At 44.6% G+C, this 20204-nt stretch overlaps 3 protein-coding genes across 5 annotated transcripts in view; 2 read left to right on the forward strand and 1 right to left on the reverse strand.

Annotated features, from left to right (window-relative positions):
* Positions 1-694: 694 nt before the first annotated feature.
* On the forward strand, positions 695-2252 carry LOC119652646 (WD repeat-containing protein 61). The gene is made up of 5 exons (XM_038056894.1): positions 695-844; positions 925-1219; positions 1281-1519; positions 1577-1764; positions 1833-2252. Exons 1-5 carry the CDS (start codon positions 842-844, stop codon positions 2104-2106), a joined length of 999 nt encoding a protein of 332 aa, XP_037912822.1. The 5' UTR covers positions 695-841; the 3' UTR covers positions 2107-2252.
* Positions 2226-16213, reverse strand: LOC119652647 (protein NDUFAF4 homolog). Its single transcript, XM_038056896.1, has 4 exons — positions 15953-16213; positions 15784-15875; positions 15497-15722; positions 2226-2476 (listed from the first exon to the last, which is right to left on the reverse strand). Exons 1-4 carry the CDS (start codon positions 16095-16097, stop codon positions 2337-2339), a joined length of 603 nt encoding a protein of 200 aa, XP_037912824.1. The 5' UTR covers positions 16098-16213; the 3' UTR covers positions 2226-2336.
* Positions 16214-16483: 270 nt separating this feature from the next.
* LOC119650571 (serine/threonine-protein kinase Warts) overlaps positions 16484-20204 on the forward strand; it is a 127852-nt gene continuing 124131 nt past the window's right edge. For 2 of the 3 annotated variants that reach the window (XR_005249334.1, XM_038053387.1), the window contains exon 1: positions 16485-17569. The gene's annotated coding sequence lies outside the window, so the exon portion shown is untranslated. Of the gene's footprint in view, positions 17570-20204 lie in introns of all 3 variants that reach the window. The other variant, XM_038053388.1, reaches the window with a different exon arrangement.

Below are 20204 nucleotides of genomic sequence, written 5' to 3' on the forward strand. Positions count from 1 at the left end.
ATACCTACCCGGGTATTGGTTAGCTCTGGACATTCACACTTTATCGCCTCCTCCACTTCGACCTTTTCTGTGAGGCAGTCAAGATCCCGGATTTCCAGAGAAAACATGAACTCTAGGTTGGAAACAAAAGCCGTTAAAGTCTCCTTCAAGCACCTCATCCTTTTTCCGTTTTTCCCCAGTTCGCTGAATGGTCGCTCTAATATAGTGTAGTTGCTTTTCTTGAGGGAACCCGTCCCTGCTTAGCAGCTCCTACGCAAATCATTTATCTGTTTTCGTCGCTAAGTCCGTTGTTGTGCAACCCATCCAATCCGAGGCTCCTTTTCTAGCTTCTCCATCTTCAGTATTTTATTAATAAGAAATTCGCAACGATCAGCACGCGCGGGTGGAAATGAAGTTTGGTAATAGAGCAGTTAACGTTGGTTCAGCAAATGTATCTCGGGTTTTGTGCTCCATTGTGAGTAATAACTCACATTTTCGGGAATCTATGCTATCGCCCATTAGATGCTTTTCTATATTTCAGAAAATTTATTGTATAAAAGATTGTGTGTGATTTAGAAGAAATTTCCTGGGAATTAAAACAACTGTTAGAATATCGAACATAAAATTGTTGCGCAACATTTAAGACTTTCGACAGTGTAATTTCGATACTCGCAATGTTTAAAGTCGCAGACATCGCGTCATCGAATTTTGACACCTCACTGTCAACGACCTGATTGGCCTAAACTATTAGTCGCTCCGATTGTTTACAACTTTAACGTCGACTTTTTGAAGGAATTAGCTGATTTCAGGAAAGTATTGCTACATTGCAACAAGCCAAAAATAAGACAAATCATAGTAGAAAATGGTAAGGAACCCAGCTACAAAATTCGGCATCGAATAATGCACAGGTTATAACCTCACTCCGGCTTTTGCCCGGATGTTCAGTTTTCGTTGCTACATAGACAGGAGCAAGCCCATGAAGAGTGCATTTGGTCGTGCACATGGGGCCGCACAACCACGACAAATAATAAGGACAGCGAAGAAGCCGACCCCGATGCGAGCCGCGATTCAATGCATTCACAGAACACACCAGAGACCAGGGACTTCATAGTGACCGGTGGATTGGACGATTTAGTAAAAATTTGGGATGTTAAGGAGGACAATACGCTGAGTTTGAAGCACCAGCTCACGGGGCACTCGTTGGGCGTTGTATCGGTTGCAGTGAGTTCAGACGGAAGCAGTAAGTTGAGGGGCTAACCCAAAACGTACCATATTGTAACCACTTTGTTGTCCTTGTTTAGAAATCGCCAGCAGTTCGCTCGATTCTGGGCTCTGTTTTTGGAATGCGAATACGGGGCAGTTGGAAAACCAAATCGCGTTGGGTCCTGTGGATCTCTGGACAGTGGCGTTCTCACCTTGTGACAAATATGTAATCTCCGGCTCCCACGACGGGAAGATTTCTATGTACAGTGTGGAAACCGGCAAAGCGGAGCAGGTGCTCGACCCTCAAAATGGAAAGTTTACATTGAGTATAGCCTACGTAAGTGGCTTCACAATCAAAGTGACTTCTGTCAATAATTCTAAACATGTTTTATAGAGTCCCGATGGAAAATATATCGCTAGCGGCGCGATAGATGGAATTATTAACATTTTTGATGTCGCAGCCGGAAAAGTGGCGCAAACCCTGGAGGGCCATGCTATGTCTGTGCGAAGTTTATGTTTCTCGCCGGACTCGCAAATGCTGCTCACAGCCTCGGACGATGGACACATGAAGCTGTATGATGTGTGAGTACAAAGTATTTCCTTGCCATATTCGGAACTAGTGATATCATTTTCTTCTAATCACATTCCAGTGCTCACTCTGATGTTGCTGGGACGCTATCAGGACACGCCTCCTGGGTACTCTGCGTATCTTTTTCTCCCGATGGCAAGCATTTTACATCGTCTTCCAGTGACAAAACTGTGAAAATCTGGGACTTTGCAGAACGAAAGTGCATGTACACGTTTGCCGAACATAAAGACCAAGTGTGGGGCGTGAAGTACAGTTTCGACAATGATAAAGTTGTCTCCGTTTCAGAAGACAAGTGCCTGAATATGTACTTCTGCCCACCTAATATTGTCGTGTAGCGCAGTCGCTAGTGTAGAATAGGAAACAAATTTAGACTCGGCAATTTGTGACTCCTCGAATTTTGCGGAAACAAAACTAATATAAAATGCTGATAAAGTGTCAAAGGGGTGTCCTTCACAAAGGAAACAACGTTGTTTTATGCTTACTTTTAATACATAATTTATTTACAAAAGGCAAATATTTCGCTAGTTTCATTTCTAATTGGAAGGCTTTTGTGACTACTGACTGGTTACTGCTTTTTATCACTGTCGGAGGAGTCGCTAAGCGGTAGGGATTTATTGCTTCTCGGCTGCACCCTAAGGATGTTCTCCCGTTTGTGCTTGTCGGGAATGTAGATTTGAAACGAACGGAAATAGTCCAAAATTTTTCCTGAAAGAAATAAAATACGAAAAACGCTGGGTCAATAAATAATAGACTTAACTATTGAAAACGCATTCTTTCCGTAAAAAATAATTTCATTCCTCAATGGCCTTGTAACTCGATGCGCCTTTTTTGAAGTCCCTTTTCAAAATGTCGATGCTTTTTTTAATACGATTATAGGGGTGCTTACCACACCTACAGGATAGCAAACCTTTTGGCACCCACCCCAAGAAATATAAAAACATTGAGTGATTGATATCACAAGAGGGTCAGAATCTTTTTCCCCCTTTCCACCATCAAGTCAATCCAGAATTCAAGCGATGTAATTTATGCTTTGAAGTATTTTTAAGTTGTGAGCCAGGTTAGATCTAGGATTCCTTCTATCTTTCTTTGTCTTCCACGAGTCGCATTTTGATCTGTTTGGCTTATGCGTGAAGACCTTTAAACCAGTTGGCCTCTTCCGTTGCGTGGGGAGGCAAAATGTCTATAGAAAAATTTCACTTTTACTGTGGAAGTGATGTGATATTTGGAGGTCTACTTAATTTTTAATCGGTAGTGGGGAGTTGAGTGGGTTCTTTTTCGATTCTCCGTGTACCTTGCATGTTTGGCGCATTACTTGTGGCCGCCAGGGATGTTAGAGTTTGCGAGTTGCTAAATCTACAGTGCGTTGCAAAATTGTTCAATGAATTACGGCAAACAATTTCCAAAAAGGGTTTTAAATTGAAGTTTATTAAGTAATTTTTTGACTAATTCGTTAATAGTCATTAGTTTGATTAGTATTGGTTAAGCTAAACCAAAATATTATCAAAAACTGCATTAAGTTTGATTGTACATTTTTTGTAGTTTTTTCGGTTCACGGTAGACTGTTTCTGACTAGTTGCTTTGCCGGCCTGCTACCAACAGGTAGACGAACCATTCAAGCGTGTGAGTTGCGCTATTTTGGTGTAGAGCTTAAATGAACCTTTGCTAAACGGTTTCACACTACCCCACGCCCAGTTGATACTGGGACTCAGCGACAAAACCCTACTCCTGGCCCGCCAATTTACATTGAATCTCACACACCGTGCACTTTTCTTCCCCGAGACTTCAGCCCCGGGGGTAAAAGGCTTTAACCTGGACACGGAGACATTCTTGGGCCTGTGTCGGCTTCGAGTCTCAGGAAATGCTTCCCTCTGTTTAATACTTTACATGGGTCCTCGTATGGTGTTTGCAAGGATTTCCGGGAAGCATCCACGCGAACCAAGACCTGTGCGCAGACGTTCAAATTCCTGGGGGCGTTAGCTTTCTTCGATGAATGACGGGATGGCGGGGCTGATTTTAATTTGGCCACGGCGTCGCGGAGCAAAAACAAAAGCGCAATGGTGGAAAGGGCTGACCCGGTATCGAACACAGGATCGCTAGGGGTCGCAAATTCTCCCCATATATTAGCTCGGCGGAACTGACGGCAAAATCTTCACGATGGGCTGTATGTAGTTCAAGTAGAACGAACAGTCATCGTGTACCATTATAGCGGTTTTCAGTGTCCAATGTCAGCGTTCCCAGCATCCCATTGGATTGCGGGCGGTACGCAGTCGTCCGATGGTGTTTTAAGCCCAGGAGTTTACTTAACTCCGATAACAGACTAGACTCGAACTGCGTTTCTTGCTCAAAAATGATTTCGGCTGGAACTTCAAAGCGTAGGGACAAAGGGCCTCGTAACACGATTGTGTGGAAATGTCAGCCAGAGGTATTGTTTCAGGCTGCTGCGTGAACCTATCGACGATTGTGAGGTAACACTTGTAGCCATATGAAAACCCTTTGTAGACCGAGGGAATGAGCCTACCTTTTTCTGTACATGCTTGTTGACCTTAAACTTCTGGCACGTGATGCATTTTCTGGCCCAGGAATTAACATCCTTATTTATTGAGGGCCAGAAATATTTGCTTGTGACCAATCGATTCGTTGTCTGAATGCCTGCATGCAGAAAATCGTGTACTGCAAGGAATACCTCCTTGCGAAACCTGGCTGGAATATGTGGCTTAGGCCTAGTGTACTTCGGAGGTTGAGCCGAAAAGGGGGAACTCCCGAAATTTGTATTTGGAAATATCGCTGAAACTCTGCGTCATCCTTCTGCGCCTAGGCGATGGCGATGACGTGGCAAAACGTCTGCAACTGCATGGCCCTTGCCAGACACGGGCTGGATGTCCAAAGTAAACTGGCTTAGTTTAGGTGCCGAAATTGGCGAGGGGACGCTTTTCGGGCTTCTACTTAAAAGCGAAGGTAAGAGGCTTGTGTTCCGTGAACACGGTGAACGGTCTGCCTTCTAGGGATTGCCATGTACGCGGTTGTTGAGCTGTATTCAATTTCTTGGAAAAGAAGCTCAATAGCTCAAATACCTGGACGGCTCCCAGCAAGCAGGCGTTGAGGATCGCATGTTGTTGTTCGGCTTTGGGCAAGAAAGTAGTGGTGAAGACCAACAGCTATTTGCTGGTCTGCAAATACCCCGCTTTAAAAGTATGTCAGTATGTGAGCTTCTAGGGTGACAATGGACGCACCTTTGAGAAGATATAAAGCCAGTAGTACATATCATGCTTAGCTTATTGCAAGAGACTACTTTCGGTAGTTATATTGCTGTATTTTTGAAGGTGAATGCGAGAGTCGCCTACTTCTTCAAAAGTTATAGAAAGACTGACAGTAGAGCAGGTGGCGAGCTTTCCTGAAGACTTGAGCGTGGTTGCTGTGGTCTATAAGAGACCTATTCTGCAGATCCACTAACAATCCGTAGTGGCCTAGAAAGTCTGCGCCTAATGTGGGACTGATGATGTCCGCTACAACAAAACGCAATTAAACCGTTCGTTGAAGTTCCCGACTTACGTCTACCTACCTGTAGCCGTAAGTGCGTATGGTTGAGAAGTTTGCCGCCGCTAGTTTGAGTTGTTGCGGGATCAATTTGTGATCCCGCGATACCGGGAGAACTGAGACATCTGTGTCCAACGAGTTCAGTTTTTTGATTACATGAACACGGGCTGGTACACTTCTTTGTTTTGTCGGCATACCGGCAAATTGTAGGATTCGTTGAGGTCCCCGACGTGCGGCTACCTGATCTCCCATTTCGGTTGGCGAAACGCGAATAAGTTGAGGGCCCACATCTCGAACGCAAAGCTCCTACTGTTGCCGCTAGCTTAGAAACAGTAGCCGCGAGACTTCCCACCGTCTGCTGAAGCTCGGCAGTTTAGTTCGTAGCCTCCCGCGACATTTAATGACCACGGGGTGCGCATGCACCTCGTAGATTAGACCTACAAAGATCCCGACTCCGCACATGCCGAGATGGCCTGGCTGCTCTCCGGGAGCCGATGTAACGACATCCACTAAGCGGCTCCACACAGCAGTGCCTCCAACAATTTAACAAAATATTTTGTTCCTATTTGCTTATTGTATTATTATTCGTTTTAGTTAGTCGGCCATTCCGATTGAGAAGAAATTCGGGAGAAGGGGGAAACTGTGTGGAATGATTTTCTCATCAGATAGCAGATATGGCGAAATCATGACTAATTCTCCACTGAGTTCACTACAATTCCGATTCACATCCTCATCATCTTTATTAACTAGCCCGTTCAGATTAAATTTCTTGTTTTGGAAAAGAGTATTTTTCAGCAGATCTCTGCTCCTTTTATTTAAAGCTCTTTCGCCACGATGACACCATTATCATCTTTTTAAGATTTCATGGGAAACAAAACGTTATTAAAATTGGTTTACTGCCCATCTGTTTCTCACACCAAATTTCTCAGAAAGCATTACCCCCATTGATAGGAACTTTTGTAGAAAGGTGCGAAATTCGAATCCCCTTGCGTACAGTGAGTACTTTTAGTCGCTTTCCATCGTCTTCGATGCTGACGCCAATCTTGGCAAGTGAATTCTCGTTAGCGCGAATTACGTGAGAATACCATCGAAGGCGCCTATATCACAAATTTTCTACGGTCGACGCAACCCCATATCGATTGCGGATATCCTCATTTCGGATGTATTACGTTATTAGTTCAACATAACATAACAATATATTCGTCTCCGTTATCGCGGCGCCGTTCATTGTGTTTTATATATATAGAGCAATTTCACTCAGGGCACGAGTTCTTCTGATATTAGGGTTTGCCGCAGAGCATACCAGATGAGTTCGTGTGGTACACGGTTAAATGCCTTCTCTAGATCCTGAATTGCAAGAGGGCAATGCTTCTCACGGTGTTTCTCCATGAGTATATGCAGTTCTTGATAAACTTTTCACTCTTATTTGAACGATGTCAAGAATGCGTTCACATGGGGATACGGACTGTTGCTCCAAGCAGAAGAGAAATCATTTCGGCACTCAAACGGAGTAAAGGCTGGTCTCCCCACAGACTTATTTATCGTTCCCCCCCGCAGCTGCTGCAGATCTGCTGCTTCAGCTCTTACGGAAATCTTCGGAATCCGAGACCTTTCCCAGAGAGTGGAAGAAGTGGATGATCATCAAGATCCCAAATAAAGGGCCCCGTTTTGAGTGCGACAATCGGAGTCGCAAAGATAATAGTTCAAATAATCCTAGAACGCATCAAAGAAGAAAGAAGGCTGGTTTTCTGAAATGCAGTTACCTCAACACGAAGATTAAGTTGAGACTGTTCTATGCCAGTGTTCTTTCTGGGAGTAGCATATGAAAAGTGAAAAGCTCCAAGCTTGCGTTGGCCCCTGTCTGCGTCGTATCATCGGAATACGCTGGCCACAATTACAAACAGAGAACTTGGTCGGTGTATAGGCTTGTCACTCGTATGCACTGTGATCGGAAGACGGAAGTGACAGTGAAAAGGTCACACATTAAGGAGGGGCGACAATTGCATTGCGGGCTATGCCATGCAGTGCAATCCATTTTCCTAAGATGCCCGACGAGTGGGGCACCCAAGGGCACTTGGTTCAGAACAGCAGAAGAGGAGTGGGAACGTCTTGGGAAGTCGGCGAGTGAGTCAACTAAGGACACTTGGTGCAGAACAGTAGAAGAAGAGTGACAACGTCTCGGTAAGTCGTGGGGGGAGCTGAAGGACATTTCATATAACCGCGATCGATGGCACGTAGGTGTTGTTGACGCGGTATAACCCAACACCCCAACAAGCTAAGCCAGCCAGCCATCTAGATAAAATAGGTTCAAAAATGTTCATGGTATCGGACATCAATCGAGTCGGACGATAATTTGAACATTCTGCTGGAGTAACTTCCTTTTCCCATATTGGAATGGTGGTGCTTTCTTGCCGGTCATCGATGGTGTTCTATCTTCCTCAATAACTGCATTAAAGAAATCACTGAGCCACAATATTGGGTTTCATCTCTTCGCTTTCTAGAGCTCAGATGTGATGTCGTCAAGTCCTGTTCCTTTCCCCGATTTCATTCGTTTGATTGCTTCGTCGACTCCAGTAGCTTTGGCAGTTAAGTCCTGGTGGCTTAACATGAGTACCTGTCATTTGAGAGAGCATACAGACAATACCATCGGGGAATACCAAGGTGGCTTCAGATCCGAACGATCGACCATGGACCAGATACTCGCAGTTAGGGGAATATGACATCGATGTGCACCAACTGTTCGTTGATTTGTGTCGGGCGTACGTTAATGTAAATCATAATGTCCTATACAGAACAATGATCGAGCTGAAAATCCCACCGAAGCAGGTGCGACTAGTGAAAGCCACAATTATTAAAAACGGAGGCCAGGTAAACCTCCAAAATGAACTGATAAAAAGCTCAGGACTTGAGCAAGGATATGGTCTCGCCCCCATCCTCTTTAACTTGGTGCTCGAATAGATAAATAGGTGAAACTGGTTATTTTTGTTCGACCGATGCTTCGTGCGGAGGAAGTGTTCGACCAGCGGCGAGTGAAATGACGCAAAGAGTCAAAACGAAATACATAACACAAACTCGAAAAGCGGCTACTAGTATGCAGAACATTGTAATGGTCAAATATAATTTAGAACAAGTGGACCAGTAGCCGACCAAAACGTAAGACAAGGAAACGTTGGGAGGACTCAGTGGACACATATTGCAGATCAAATTTAAGATTTGCTAACTGGAGGACGCGGTCTTTGGATCGAGATAATTGGAGACGATGCATCCGGAAGGCCAAAGCTCGATTTGGGCTGTAGCGCCATCGAAGAAGAAGACAAAATACATGGCAGCAATGTCAAAACTAAAAACGAAAGCAACAACAGCACCGAATGGTCAAAGCTTACTGTACAAGCCATTGATCTTGCTGTACACGACAGTTGCGACTAGTAGACATGTTCAACCGTGTGACTCGAATGGAATTTCGTTTACAAATGTCGAATCCAGGCCATTATGAGCCGCATGCAGGACATAACATTAATGATCTTCAAGTCTACGCTATGACCGAGACAGAGCTTTACAAGTTCATAGGAATTCTGAAAGGAACCCATGCTCGAGTGGGTAATTTGAAGGATGCTCTCTGTCCGAATCTATGGGACGTGCAACGCTGGTGCTGATATTGCATCTAATCAGGAAGAATAAAATAAGCGCAATGTATTCGCTATCACTTCACTGGCATACACATTCGGAATATTACCGTGGAGGAAGACTGATCTGGAAAATGTTTAGCACACTGCCAAGTCGACTAGCTACACGCTTATTCCTGCAACAGAGATCGGGCAGGTCGCTTAAATGCGCCTTTTTGTCAAGCAGATTACGTACTAATTACACTTAACTTGAAGGGTCGATCTTCCAATCCTCCGAGTGAGATGAAGCCAGACCAAGAGCGGATAGATGAATGGAAGTCGAAGGCAATACGCGGTAACCAAGTCGCAGACATTTGCGGATCTATATGCTGTCGAACATGTGGCTAGGTGGTGGAGAGCTCTTTGCGGAGGCGGAGGGCTTGTAGAAGCTCATAATGAAAGAGCGGATGTCGTGCAGACTGTATGGACCACCTCAACTGCACTGTTTTGGTCAAAACCTTGCACACAAGCGTGGGCTAGCGTATCTCTCTCGGAGGGATCACGAGAGCATGTCGGGTTTGCCGATATGAACCGCGGGCATTACTCGATGATTCCGTTTAGGGCGAGTATGGGACCAGCGAGTTTTACTAATCTTTACTTTACTAATCGCCATATTGCACATAACAAACCGGATGTGCTGCTAGTTGACAAGATCGGTCGTTTCGCGTATATTATTCATATTTTTATCAACCATAATAGTAACATTGAACAGAAATACGTGAAAAAGGTGAACTGTAAGCAACTGGCTCCGAACATCAAAGGAATTCGGCGTCACGAGAGGATCGCTATGGTTTCTATAATATTGTCAAGTACAGGTATTGTGCATAAATCGCTCAACGAAGGATTTTCCTCCCTCTATTCCTTTGAAGTAAGTAAAATCGTCCGAGTTTAATTACTTAGAAATAAAATGTAAGTAAAAGATAATAAATTCAAAGAGCATAATAAACTAAAAGAAACCCATTCATCTCCCCCCCATAGTGTTACAATTACGGCTAGATTTAAACATTTTGTGTTCCACCTTCCTCGGAGCCGAATAATGGTGACAAAACGTAGACAAATCTAAGGACGACAATCGCAATCTACAGGAGAGAAGAACAGCCGCACATAATTTTCTTTGTAGATCGACAAGACACAGCTCGTGGTCTCACGTTTTTTGACGTTTTTGCCGTCTGATTATCCGGCGTTAATTCACGATACAAATTCCATCATTTATTGATTAATATTTGAAATACTTTAATGCTTTTAGTGTGACATGCTGTCGAAATGGGAACTGGGAATTTGTTAAATTTCAAGGTGCTAAAGAAACTACATACGTACAACAAAATGAACCTTCTCATCAGCTCGACGCAGGACAAAGACGAACGAAATTATGCATCTGCGGTGAAGCCGCGGACACTACAGATTGGGAAACCAAATAACTAATTCACTAACAAGAAACAGGATGGACGGCGAATCGAAATAGTCGAAATCCTGAAAGCTAATAAAATCAAAATGTGCACACGAAGCTTGAAACTTTTGAATAACATGGACTTCCATACAGTAACAAAAGAAAGAGCATTGGAGTGGAATGGCTTTAACTTGGTGTTAGTTTTGTTAAGAACCGATTTTGAATTTTGAGGAACTACTTACTAAGTGTAGTGTGTGGATCTTATAGCCGCTTTACGTCACTGTGAAGAAGTGAGACAACCTTTGACGTGTTTGTCCCTGTCCTGACGAACAAAACCGTCAGAAAGCAGTTTTTTTCTGTTGGCGTTAAGATAGTTGCAATTCCAATAAACGGATGCCACAAAATTCAACCACGCTTTGATCAGCCTGGAAGAGGAAGCCGTTGCACTCGTCGCCGACGTGCTCCTACGCCCGCCTAAAGGACCAGTTTATCAGACATCTGTCGGTAAGTGAGACAGCCAAGCTGAATCACTTGCTGACAGATTTAATGCTTGGCGACCACAAACCCAGTCAGCTCTCAGATCTCCGAAATCAACATCCTAGCCGAAGTCGATTTTTCGACACAGCTCTTTAGAGCTCGCAATCGGACTCCAAACACAAGTTCACGGTGTTCCCTATTTTCAGCTCATATTTCTCTATCGACTGCGAGATCTCTTTAGGCCTTATATTCCGCTTTTCGTAAGGAAGTATATATTTCACTTAGTTCACAATCTTCCGCATCCTGGCATTCGGACAATGAATCGATTAATCTTTAGCAAATATTTCTGGCCGTCCATTAACAAGGACGTGAACTCTTGGGCCAAAGAGTGCATCGCATGCCAAATGTGTAAAATCGCTAGACACGCGAGACTCGCACGGCTGCAAGTAATGCTTTACGATCATTGATCGATTTACGCGGTGGCATGATGCAATACCTCTGAAGGACATAACAGCACAGTCATGTACTGACGCCCTCTGTCGAGAGTGGATTCCGCGGTTTGGTGTTCCCGCCGTCATCATCATGGAATGCAATTTGAATCTACTCTCTTCTCGGAGCTTGGAAAGCTGCTGGGATTCAAACGTCAACGGACAACTGCATACCATCCGCAGAAGGTTACCGTGGTCTGCATAGTAGAGCGTTTCATTCTTGGGGAGGGTCTAAAATCACACCCACTACATGAAAACTAACATGCTTACCAGAGTCCTGTGAATCTGCTCTTCATTTTTTGGCTTTAAAAATAGAGGATGCATATTCATCCCTGGTGTGGTGGTGAGACAAAAAGGCTTCACTGTAAACTAGCCACACTATAAAGAACAGCGTGTCTGGGTGTTACCGGCATCCATATTCACAGTAATGCTATGAAGGCAGCTCATAGGTTAATTTGCTCAGATCAATAGAAACAACTGAAATGAGGGTTACATAGCGACGAGTTACTGGCGGAACTGGATCCAGTTCTTACAATGCCTTCTGATTCTTGAGTCTCCAGACATATGTTTGGTAGAAGTTATGAAGTTTCCCGGAAACGTAGAGAGAGGAAATTCCACAGGAATGCGCGGCGGGATACATCAATCAAATCAAAAACAGAACAGGGTTTTGGAGCAGGCGTCTACATCTTGAGTAAAAACGAGAAGTGGGAAAAGCAGGAAGATTTACAGAAGTATGTGGCCTGATAGGCCGTAATTCACTACCTGGACATATGTTCAGAATAGGAATTGTACAAGATGATACGTGTTTCTTCTCTAATGAGGAACTGGATTCTACGGAGCATTTTCTATGTTAATGTCTTGCCTACGGACGCATCAAACTTTAGATCTTTGGTGCTGACGTGCTAAAGTTGCAGCAAGTAGCTTCACACTTATCTGGGACATTTCGTTAGGCAGGGGAGTTCAGTACACTGAGCCACTACGGTCTAAGTGTTCAGAGGCAATGCTTCTCTCCCACCCCAAACACACAACAGAGGGCTATCAACTCGCTTCGCTTAGGTCTAGAATGTCCAGTTTATATCGCCAGAATTTTCGCTCAAGTTGGAGAAATAGAGCATTCTAAGAGACCTCGACACGGTTGTACCTTCCGGAAACTAACCCTTAACCGTTTTATATAGCCAAAGGTCGCGCCTGTGAGATCAGTTCCTATCCGAGGTGCTGGTGATGGCGCAGTAGTGAGAAACTTTCAAAATTTGCAAATTTTTAGGATGCGAGTTTTTAGCCTGCTGAAACAACACCAACAGCTCTACTACCAAACCCTATCTCCACGTCCGCGTGGTGATCGCTGAGAGTTCTTTCTTCATGAAAAACTGCAGACGGAGAAGAATGAAGGCGGGTCTCCCGCGCCTAAAAACGGGACAAAATGTACCAACTGGTCCTCCAAGTTGGAGGTTCGGTAGGGTTGACAGCCCTACACGGAAAATCGATGTTACGACGCCACGGAAGGAGCATCGGACAGGATGGATCTTACAACGACGAACCCGGCAACGACAATGGATTAATGATTTACGCATTTTCTCATGGAACGTGCGCTCCCTATACAAACCGAATGCTGCTGAGTAGCTAGCCGATACCCTGTCTCAATATCAGGCTGATGTAACAGCGTTGCAAGGGATGCGATGGACAGGGACCGGTTTCCTGGAGAAGAGCCGCTACATCATATATTATAGCGACCATCCAGTAAACCATGTGCTCGGAGTAGGTTTCTTAGTCAGCCAAAAAATGAAACCTGCTGTTATCGGCTTTGAAAATATAAGCGAAAGGCTATGCATTCTGCGTTTGCGAGGCAAGTTTAGAAATATAAGCCTCATAAACGTCCATGCCCCTACAGAGGAGACTGCAGAGTCGGAGAAGGATACCTTCTACGAGGCAGTTGAGTGGACCCTCGAAGTATGATATTAAAATCATACTTGGATATTTCAACAGTCAAGAAGGGACAGAGACCGTATTCGGGCGATACGTCGGTTCTCATATCTTACATAGGGATACCAATGATAACGGACTGCGTATTATTCAGTTAGCCGTATCGCACGAAATGGTTATTGGAAGTACCTGGTTTGCGCGGAAAGCGGTCCACAAACATACGTGGGCCATCATACGGGACTACTTTCAACCAAATTGATCACGTGCTGATTGAACGCCGCTTGCTAGGCCAGATAGCTCCATACACCCAGAACATCATTGGCCCATACCAAAGGGGCTTCACTCCAGGCAAATTAGTAACAGATCAGATTTTCTCTGTGCGGCAAGCGATGGAAAAACTGTTGGAATATGGACAACAGTTGCACCATCTGTTTATCGACTTTAAAGCCGCCTATGGCAATATAACCAGGGTAAAACTGTACACGGCCATGAGAGAATTCGGTATCCCGACGAAATTGATAAGACTGACTAGGCTGACCCTGACCAATGTGTGAGGCCAGATAAAAGCAGCAGGATCACTCTCGAGACCATTCAACATCAACAACGGTCTAAAACAAGGGGATGCCCTATCATGTGTCCTCTTCAACCTGGCCCCGGAGAAAGTGATTCGCGATGCTGATGTAAATGCAAGAGGCACCATCCTCTTCAAGTCCACCCAACTACTGGCCTATGCTGGCGATATCGACACCATTGGAAGAACTACCCGAGACGTACAAACTGCCTTCATCCAGATCGAGCAGGCGGTAATTGGCGCGAGATCTTGGGCTACACATTAAAGGCAAGACGAAGTACATGGTGGCAACGTCAGCACCAAAACCAAAAGAGCGAACAACATCGAATCGCACTGGTCAAACAAAAACAATGAAAAGAGGAGACTACAACTTTGAAACCATTGAAAATTTCTCCTATCTAGGGTCGCAAATTACAAGCGATAATAGCTATGACGATGAAATCCGCGCACGGTTTTTGGCAGCCAACAGAGCCTATTTCAGCTTACAAAGACTATTTCGCTCGAAATGTCTCACCATAGGGTTAAAGCTCTTACTGTACAAGGCTATGATCTTGCCAGTCCTCATATATAATTTCTTGGAGACTTGGGTTCTTAGCAAGAAAAATTGCGAATTCTTGGCCGCGTTCGAGAGAAGAATCCTCCGAAGAATTTTTGGCACCTTACATGAGGATGGACGATTCTGTAGCCTGCATAACGACGAAATCTATGAGCGATACCACGACCATCTGGTAGTGGATAAAATCCGGCTCAACAGGTTGGGTTGGCGGGTCACTTAATCCGTATGGATGAGGATGATCCAGCCCGGAAAGTCTATAAGGCAATATCTATGGTAGAAAAAGAAGACGAGGCAGACCCTGCCTGCGATGGAGCGATGGCGTAGGTCAGGACGCCAGACAGCTTTTAGGAATATCGAATTGGTGGACCTTGGCGCAAAACCGGGGTGTCTGGAGTTCTTTATTAAGGCACCCCTAGACCGGATGCCGGTTGTTGCGCCGTTGATGATGATATTGAAGTTTTTATCCCTTTTTTTAAAATGATAAAATGGCAATAGAGACGAAGATTTTGCGTTGGACCAGTGGCGTAACACGCCATGGTCACATCCGAAATGAGGACATCCGCTTTTGATATGGGGTTGCACCGATCGCGGAAAAATTGCGAAAGAGGAGTCTTTGTGGTGTGGCCATGTTATTCGCGCGGACGAGAACTCACTTGCTAAGATTGGTGTGAACATCGAAGCTGATGAGAAGCGGCCAAAAGATGGGCCAAAACAACGATTACCTTATACGCTGGCTGATGAACTGAGAGCCTCATGACTCCATTCAGATCATGTCTTTGATCGGGCAAAATGGCGCAATCGACGAAGACCATCTGACCCGCTTCAGATCTGTACAAATTCTGAAGGAGAGCCGCACTCTAGGAGGCTATGTGACCAGCATTGAGCTCACTATCTCTTTAAGCTGCCGTTTACGAAAGTGTTTGCCCATCAATTCGACTCCCTCTGAACATTTTGCATTAAAAAGGATAAGACGACCTCTGCAGAACGGGGCTAGGGGCTGTGGTAGGATATAAACAAGCCAACAGTGCAGTGTGGGAGCGTAAAACCAGATCCTACACAGGTTATCTCGCGACGGAATGCACTCAAGTATTCTGGCGCCCTTATCATCGATCTACCGTAGACCAACTCACCTACATTCTCCTCTTTTAGCTTATATTCTTCCGCAATTTTCTGCCTTGTCCACTTCTCGGGATCGCTATTGTGGTCCGTTATGAACTGCATCGCCTGCCTCAGTGTGCACCGACCGGGCGTCACCCTGCTTGGTTCCATGAAACCATACTCGAAATCTTGCACCACAGCCCTATCCAGCGGGAGCGGTCGATTCGGATTTTCCGCCTGTCGTTTCTCGAGATCAATCTAAACAAATTTCACATTTTAGTCAAATTTCCAACCACAAGTGCGAATAGGTTAATCTTACAAAGGTGTCTTTTGATGTTACATAAACTTGTTTCAATCGATTGTCAAGTCCAGTGTCCTTGCGCGATTGTTTCTCAATGTAATCAGGTTCCTCTGCAAAGTAGAATAATGAGTCACATATTCGTGTAATGTGTGAAATCTCCAAGCAAAGTTTTCTGTTATTGATTTACCTTTTAACACTCGTTCCATGTCCCTCAAATTCGATTCGAACTTGGGAGCAATATCTCGTTTTTCTTTGTCAAGGAGCCGATGTGCACGGTTTTCCACGTTGAAGCGATTTGCTTTACGCATCATCACAGACATTACTTTCCCCATTTCTAATAAATATTCTGTGTTGATTTGCCGGACGAATGTAATGTGTCCAAATCAACACGGTCCGTTCCCAATCGGTAATTGAGGTTAGTTGCAGAAGTTTGACAGTAGAAATGCCAAGAACGAACAGTTCTAAAAGAAATGACAGCGAAGACATAGGCGCGCAGTGCTACAAAATGTAGGGACGAATCCCAATAAGCATTGTCCGGCGATCAAATTTCGGGCGAAGTTTTAAATTCAAAGATCATGGTAATGCCAGATGTGTGCCGTCTCTTTATTTGTGTATTTTCTCCTTGTTCGGTTGTTAAAAGGAGTTCCTTCTTTCCTAGCATGATAGCATGTAATTCTGGGCAATCTTGGCTGATATAATAAACTAAGATACAATTCCTCAGATTTCATTATAATTTATTTGAATGACATGACAGCTGATAGAAACTTTCGCACTCGCACTTGACGCGAGTATCGTTGGAATGTCGCCGTGCCGAGCGAATTTGAGACAAATTTCAATTCAATTCCAATATGGCTGCTTGTCGCTTGCCAACTTGCGTTCGTGCCTCTCTTTGTTGTCTTCGCGTGAATTGAGATATCCCATCGCGATTTTCGACGTTGAACTGCTCAAATAGCAAGGAAGACATTATTCCTATCAGCTTCCAGAGGAGCTCAAGCCGCGCGTTGATCTGGAAGTCGCACATTGTCGCGCTGCTCTGTGTCTTTCGTGCGTGTGTGCAGATCCAATTCGACGACAAGTTTCTTATTACATTTTGCCAGATTCACGCGAATTTTCCCATGCGATTGTTCGATCACCCGCGTTTGGTGTTTGCCAACAATTCCAAAACTCTTCGGGTCAAGGGATTAGTTTGTGTTGGGGGCCTGGTGATTTGAGAGTGCAAGGAACCACTTTGGTGTGTTGAGTGTCAAAAATCGAGTCGACGTCCAATCTGAGTGCAAGCCAGCGAGCAAAACGACACAGACGGATCAGTCTCGTTCGAGAATTGTGCAATTTCGAGCTGTCCCCGACCTGGTATTATGTTTGGATGCCATCCAGTCGTTCCAAAGTGGATTTTCCGCGGCCAAAAATTGTTGTGAATTGAATTCAATTGCCCAGTGATAGAGCAATGAAGGTGTCCTTCTGCTGGTAAAAAACGAACCGCGATTCGCGTTGAAAACAAACCCAAAGTGGCCTTTTCGAAACGTGAAGAAAGTGAAACCCATATTTAGTGGAACCAAGCCACGCTCCCCCAGAAGAGCCTGAAGTGTCGGGCGCCGTGAATAAATTTGCGAGGTCATCGCCATCGTTAATAAAAGCATTCGCACCAGTGGCCCGTACGCGGGACACCGAAGTCACCTACCCTGTGGATTACTACTTGATCGCCGCCTGAAGCCTTGGGTTCGAAATCTCAAGCCAGCCACCACACGCTTTGAGGAATTCCCAAAAATAGACTCTGGGATCTGCGGCTCCGACGTTGCGGACGACGGTAAGTTCAGAGTTTCCCTCCTCGCCAGCCTGCCTCATATTTCTTTCCTTCGTCACTCGCTTGTGCAGCCTGCGGAAGAATTTCGCGAGCTCGGCCGTCTCGGATCCATCCGCCGGAATATTTGCAAGTCTTTTCGCCCAGCGACTCGTGAACTTGCCACAGCGCTAATGAGGCACACGTCTCGCTGGCTGTCAGCTTGGAATTTGTTTATCATGCAGAGAAAGATTTCGACCCCGAAAAGAATATTTTTTCGATACGCTCGCTACCGCTGCAGGGGAGTTTTTTGTCTGTGCTGTAATGAAAAATGATTTTCGAGTTTTGGACGGCGAGCCGCCAACGGGGAAAGCGCTCCGTTGCGTTCGTCGCTATGTAGCAAAAATGCACGCTGGACGGCGGCCACAAAATCAATCTGTTGTAACGATCGCTGCGCGGGGAGAGTGCGAGCGGTGGCGGCGGCGACGGCCAGAGATCTCCGCTATAAAATGCTCTTTGCCGCTGTGCTGTGCAATTTCAAAGATATGTGGAAAAATGCCGTCCATTCCATCCGTCCGGGCCGCTTTGCGGGCTTGCTAGCTCGCGATGTTGTGAAGGTTGCGATGTAGTGCGGAGTGCGCTAGTGCGAGTAGCCTTTCGGTGGATTTTGTTGTTTCTGTTGGAGGTTCAACACGGGACAGGCCAGGTTGCCAGATCTTATCGCTGCTCGGCTGCCTCGGCTAATCGAAATTTGCAAATATGTGCTGGGGGACTATCAGCTCCGAAATGTACAAACACTTGCCTCCATGCACATATAGGATCAGTCATGTACGCCAAACTAAAGTAAACATTGTCAGATGCTTGGTAAAAGTCGTGAGGCAATTGCTTAAATGGCAGCTAATGAGTCCAAATCGCCGAAATTCGGTTTGAGGAATACCACTTGAATACGCCCCCGTACTTTTGCCCAATAAAATTCGTTACGCTTTAAATGAAGTTAAATTGGTTTCAAGAATTTGTGCAATGGATGTAACCACCAGGCTACGCGGGTATTATCCGTCCTAAAACTTTTCAATGATTAGTCAATGAAATTTTAATGAAATCTGATTGACTGTCCGCCTTCGCTTTCCCTTCCTCGAAAACTCCTAATCCCTTGACAGCTGTTATTCATGACCTCTGAACTCGTTTTGAGTTAGCTAAAGTAATCGTATTCATAGGATATCAGTCCAAAATTTGCCTGGACGTTCAAAATACCGTGAAACCTCTCTAAGGTCAAATTCCTCTAGGCCTAATTATTCTCTACTCGTACTTTGGGGTCTTTCATGCGCGTTCCCATCAATTTCCTATATAAAATTGGACCTCTAAGTCTGGGGAAATTCATACCTTATAACACCTTTGAGTCAAAATCGAAGAGTCGATTCCACGGTGCAAATCACAAATTTTTCTAACAGCGTCCATTCTCTTGAGATCTGAGAGCAGGAGAAGTCGCTGGTCCCCAGCGGATCTGGAGAATATAGGGGATGCGGACGTATTTCGTAGCAAAATTCATGCAATTTTGTCATCGTTTTCATTGATTTGTGACACGGTGCATTGCCTTGAAGAAACAGCACTTTCTTTTTCTTCAAATTGTGTCGTCTTTCCGCGATTTCATCCTTCAAATGCTCCAATAATGCTATGTAAGATAGTCGATGAATATCATATCACATCACATGTACATCCCAAAGTACTGATGCCATAGCCTTGCCAGCCGACTGTTGCGTCTTTGTAGGCTTTGGAGTCAGTTCACCACGTGCATTCCAATGAGGTGACGATCGTTTTGATTCTGAGGTGAAATACTGGAGCCATGTTTCGCCCATTGTCGCATATCGCTGCATAAAATCGGTTTTTATTAAGGAAACTGCTCATAATTGCCAACGCCAACAATCGCTTTTGGTCGATTGCGAACCCACTTGGAACAGAACTTTCGGATACCCAAACATTCATCAAAGGAAGGAAAAGGATGTCAAAGGAACATCTTCAGAGCCTCAACTATTCCGGTTAACTTCACTTTGCGGTCCTCCAAAATCACTTTGTGGAATTTGTTGATGTTTTCGTCGGTAACCGGGTCTTTAGGGCGTCCATTGCGTGCTCTGTCCTCGGTGCTCATTTCGCCTCGTTTAAACTTAGCAAACCACTCCTCACCGGTTGATTTTCCAAACGTAAAGTCCAAATAATGCTTATCAATCCAAGCCTTGGTTTCAACAGTATTTTTCTCACCAAAAAGCAATGCTTTATTAACACACGAAATTCCTTTTTATCCATTTTTTTTCAAACTAACACAAGTTGTTTCACTCAAAATTCTCTGTCCCACAAACAAATAGGCGGACAGTTGCCAAATTTGTACACGTGTCTTTTAAAGATGAGGGTTAACTAAAAATAATATGGATTCAGTACAAGTAACGTCATCTGCGTTTTAGCATACGAACTTTTCAGCCCAAATTTTAATGAAGAAAGTGAAAATATTGGGGCCCCCACTATTTCCATTTTAACCTTAGTTTCTGTGCATGATTTTCACTCCGAGCCCAGATTTTCTCCCTAGTCAGAATACTTACATTCACAAGTTGCTAAAACAGGCAAATCTATTGTTCAATTTCAAATTTTCCTTAGAACTTGTATTCCAATAGCT

The sequence above is a fragment of the Hermetia illucens genome, chromosome 3 (genome assembly GCF_905115235.1).
Source record: "Hermetia illucens chromosome 3, iHerIll2.2.curated.20191125, whole genome shotgun sequence".
In the NCBI taxonomy this organism is placed as follows: Eukaryota; Metazoa; Arthropoda; class Insecta; order Diptera; family Stratiomyidae; genus Hermetia; species Hermetia illucens.

Bases quoted from the DNA above. Each gene is read 5' to 3' on its own strand.
- LOC119652646 (XM_038056894.1), top strand. The intron at 1,520-1,576 runs GTAAGTGGCTTC...CATGTTTTATAG, and splicing joins TTACATTGAGTATAGCCTAC to AGTCCCGATGGAAAATATAT. The intron at 1,765-1,832 runs GTGAGTACAAAG...ATCACATTCCAG, and splicing joins CACATGAAGCTGTATGATGT to TGCTCACTCTGATGTTGCTG.
- LOC119652647 (XM_038056896.1), bottom strand. From the start codon at position 16,097: ATGGGGAAAGTAATGTCTGTGATGATGCGTAAAGCAAATCGCTTCAAC. The intron at 15,723-15,783 runs GTAAGATTAACC...AAATTTGTTTAG, and splicing joins TAACATCAAAAGACACCTTT to ATTGATCTCGAGAAACGACA. The intron at 2,477-15,496 runs GTGAGTTGGTCT...TATTTCTTTCAG, and splicing joins GCTAAAAGAGGAGAATGTAG to GAAAAATTTTGGACTATTTC.